The 2,697-nt window shown below is 40.2% G+C and overlaps 1 protein-coding gene across 7 annotated transcripts in view; it reads right to left on the bottom strand.

Moving 5' to 3' along the window:
* FAM35A (family with sequence similarity 35 member A) overlaps nucleotides 1-2,697 on the bottom strand; it is a 115,711-nt gene that overhangs the window by 27,114 nt on the left and 85,900 nt on the right. For all 7 annotated transcript variants that reach the window (XM_019502259.1, XM_019502255.1, XM_019502257.1 and 4 more), the window contains one exon: nucleotides 1,495-1,729. In XM_019502259.1, the coding sequence (XP_019357804.1) occupies nucleotides 1,495-1,729 (235 nt within the window). The remainder of the gene's footprint in view (nucleotides 1-1,494; nucleotides 1,730-2,697) is intronic.

Genomic DNA, 2,697 nt, shown 5'->3' with positions numbered 1-2,697 from the left:
AGTACTTCTGGGGGCAAGGGGAGGGACTTCTGGTGGCAAACGTCAGGGGTTAGGGGGTGGGACTTTCAGTCACAAGATGGCGCTGGGGGGGCGCAGCTCCTGTCAAGGGGCAGGGCTACCCATGCGGCCCTCAACAGCTTGTCAAATCTTGGGAAGCAGCCCTCTGTCCAAAATAATTGCTTGCCCCTGGTTTATAGAGTGAGTACCTGTGCTAAAACCTTCAGCAGTTTAAAAAAAGGTAAACTGCTTCAATTCTGCCTGAAGTAAGTCTATGGATACATGTAGTAATTTTCCTATATGCAAATTTTTCTCCTTACTTCCATAAGCTCAGGAGATCAGTCTGACAGATTGCAGGGTGTGGGGGGAGTAGGTACAGGGGAAGGGGGAAAGCTGGTGGGGGGGCAGCAGAGAGCAAGGCCATTGACTGCCCCCGAAGATGTATTTTCCCTGCTCTAGCAGTGGGAAGGGGGCAAATTAAAGGCAAACGTCCAATCATTAGAAACTTAGCTAACAAAATTATATTCCAGCTTATAAATATAACTAATATAACTATAATATAACTAGTTATAACAAAATTATAAATTTACCATAGATAGAATCTAATTATTGGGGGTCATTTTATATTCAAATAAATGCAGTACTAGCTTGAACTAATAGCTTACTTGAAACAATGAAACAGTTAATAATGATGCTAAATCAAATACAGAATTGTAGCTTGCTTCATCTTTGCATATAAAAATGTGTGCATACTTTGTCCTATGATGCCATCTGCTGTTTCTGCTGTATCATCTTAAAATATTTGCTCTTTCCTAGTATGTTTATTGGAAAAGAGCACGTTTTTTCCCAAATTTATTTCCCTTAGTAAAAATCAGATGGATTATCTAATGTTGAGATGTTGTCACCTTTAACCCATTTTAAAAGCTAGACTGACGTAGTAAAATGGTTTCCTTTGGTCCTGACATGATACCTAAAATCAAAATCTTTATTGACCATAGCCCACTGCTGTAGTACCACTAAACTTTATTATTTCCTCTATTTAGTGGGACTAAATAAATAACAGGTTATTTAAATACAGAATAAAACCAATAGTAATAATGATACATAATTAAAGATACTTAGGTTTCTGCGAAGTTTTTCTTGCAATACTCTTTTCAAAACCAAGTTACTTGCATTTTCTCTAAGGCACAGAAGTATTTTCATCTCAGAGGAGAGAGCAGGGAGGGGACTCAGGCACAGAGAGCTGATATGGCTCAGCCAAAAATCTCATGAAAAATTAGTGGCAGAGCTCAGCACAGAAATCCCACCTCCTTATGACCAAAAATGTGCTCTGACTATGAGAAAATTCTATTTTTGAACAGCATATATACAGTAAAGAATAGAATGTATTCTCACCTGCAATGTGAATTTGTGTTGCTGCATTTTTAGATTCATTATAGCTATTCTATTTTAATACATCACTAAAACTATACACTATTTCAGTTTTGTTCGTTTTACCTGTAGAACGTTTTCACTTCGTTTAATGGTAAGCACCGCAAGCACTGCTTGTAGATCTTGTTTTTATCGGTCTGTAGTTCCAACCCACATTTAGCACAACCTGAATACGTTAAAAGAGGAAGGGAAGCCAAAATGCATTCCAGTGAAGTGTCAGAATCTAAGATGAGTTGCCTGAACTGGTCAGTAGCAATCACAAACTTCAGTTCTAAGATTTGGGTTTTCACTTGAAACAGTCCTGTAAAAACAAAGCTTTTGATCAGATCTTGTGTTGTTGGCACAAAAAACCCATACATTTGTTAGGAGTGCAGTCACAGTACACCTGGTCAGTTTTCACTGCCAAAACCGTGTCCATTTCATTTCCAGACTGTCAAGGATCCCTACTGCCTGTGTGCCATGCAGCTCCCAATCCAGTAGTGCTGGCAGGTCCAGTACCATAATCCTGCCAGCACTGAGTCAAGGCCTGTCACCACTTCCTTTGAAAGCTCAGTCAACTCCTGTGTGAGTCGGTGTGCTCTGTGCCACTAAGGTACAGGAGTTGCACGTGGTGCTAGAAATTGTCACCAGTTATGAAGCTGCTATTGCAAAGAATTAACATTTTGTCATGGAACTGACAAACCACCTGAATGGCTGCACACTTGCTTTTTGTGGTGCTGAAAGGGCATATTTCTCAGTACAATGTAACAGCATTTCATAGCCTATGCCAGATATAACAAGTGATAATAGGGCAACAAGATATTATGATACAGCAAAAGTTTATGACATCTAATGATATTTTGACAGATGGGAAAAGCAGCAAAAAGGATTATTTGGTTTGCCATATTTTTTTTTTTATAACTGGAGCTCTAGATGAATGTAGATGCTGTATGCAATGGAAGACACTCAGACGAGTCCAGGTACATGTGCACTGCACTTGCATCATTCAGAAGTGCTGTTAAGCAAGCCCTACTGTGTATGTTTAAGTAGTGATTTTCCACAATCTACAACTCCATGATAAGAGATGAAGGAACGTAAGTCATCTAATGTATCTTATGGACCAAGGGCAGGCAATTTTTTTGGGTGGAGAGCTGCTTAATGAGTTTTGGTGAGCTGTCAAGGGCCACATGGGTAGCCTCACCCCTTGACAGTTGCCTCCCCTCCCCCATTCCCATCTTGGGACTAGAAGTTCCACCCCTAACCCCTGACCTTTGCCACCAAAAGTCCCTC

The sequence above is a fragment of the Gavialis gangeticus genome, unplaced genomic scaffold (assembly GCF_001723915.1).
Source record: "Gavialis gangeticus isolate Ggan-Ray unplaced genomic scaffold, GavGan_comp1, whole genome shotgun sequence".
Taxonomy (NCBI): Eukaryota; Metazoa; Chordata; order Crocodylia; family Gavialidae; genus Gavialis; species Gavialis gangeticus.
Note: the sequence above shows the minus strand (reverse complement) of the source record. Positions and strands in the feature narration are given on the sequence as shown.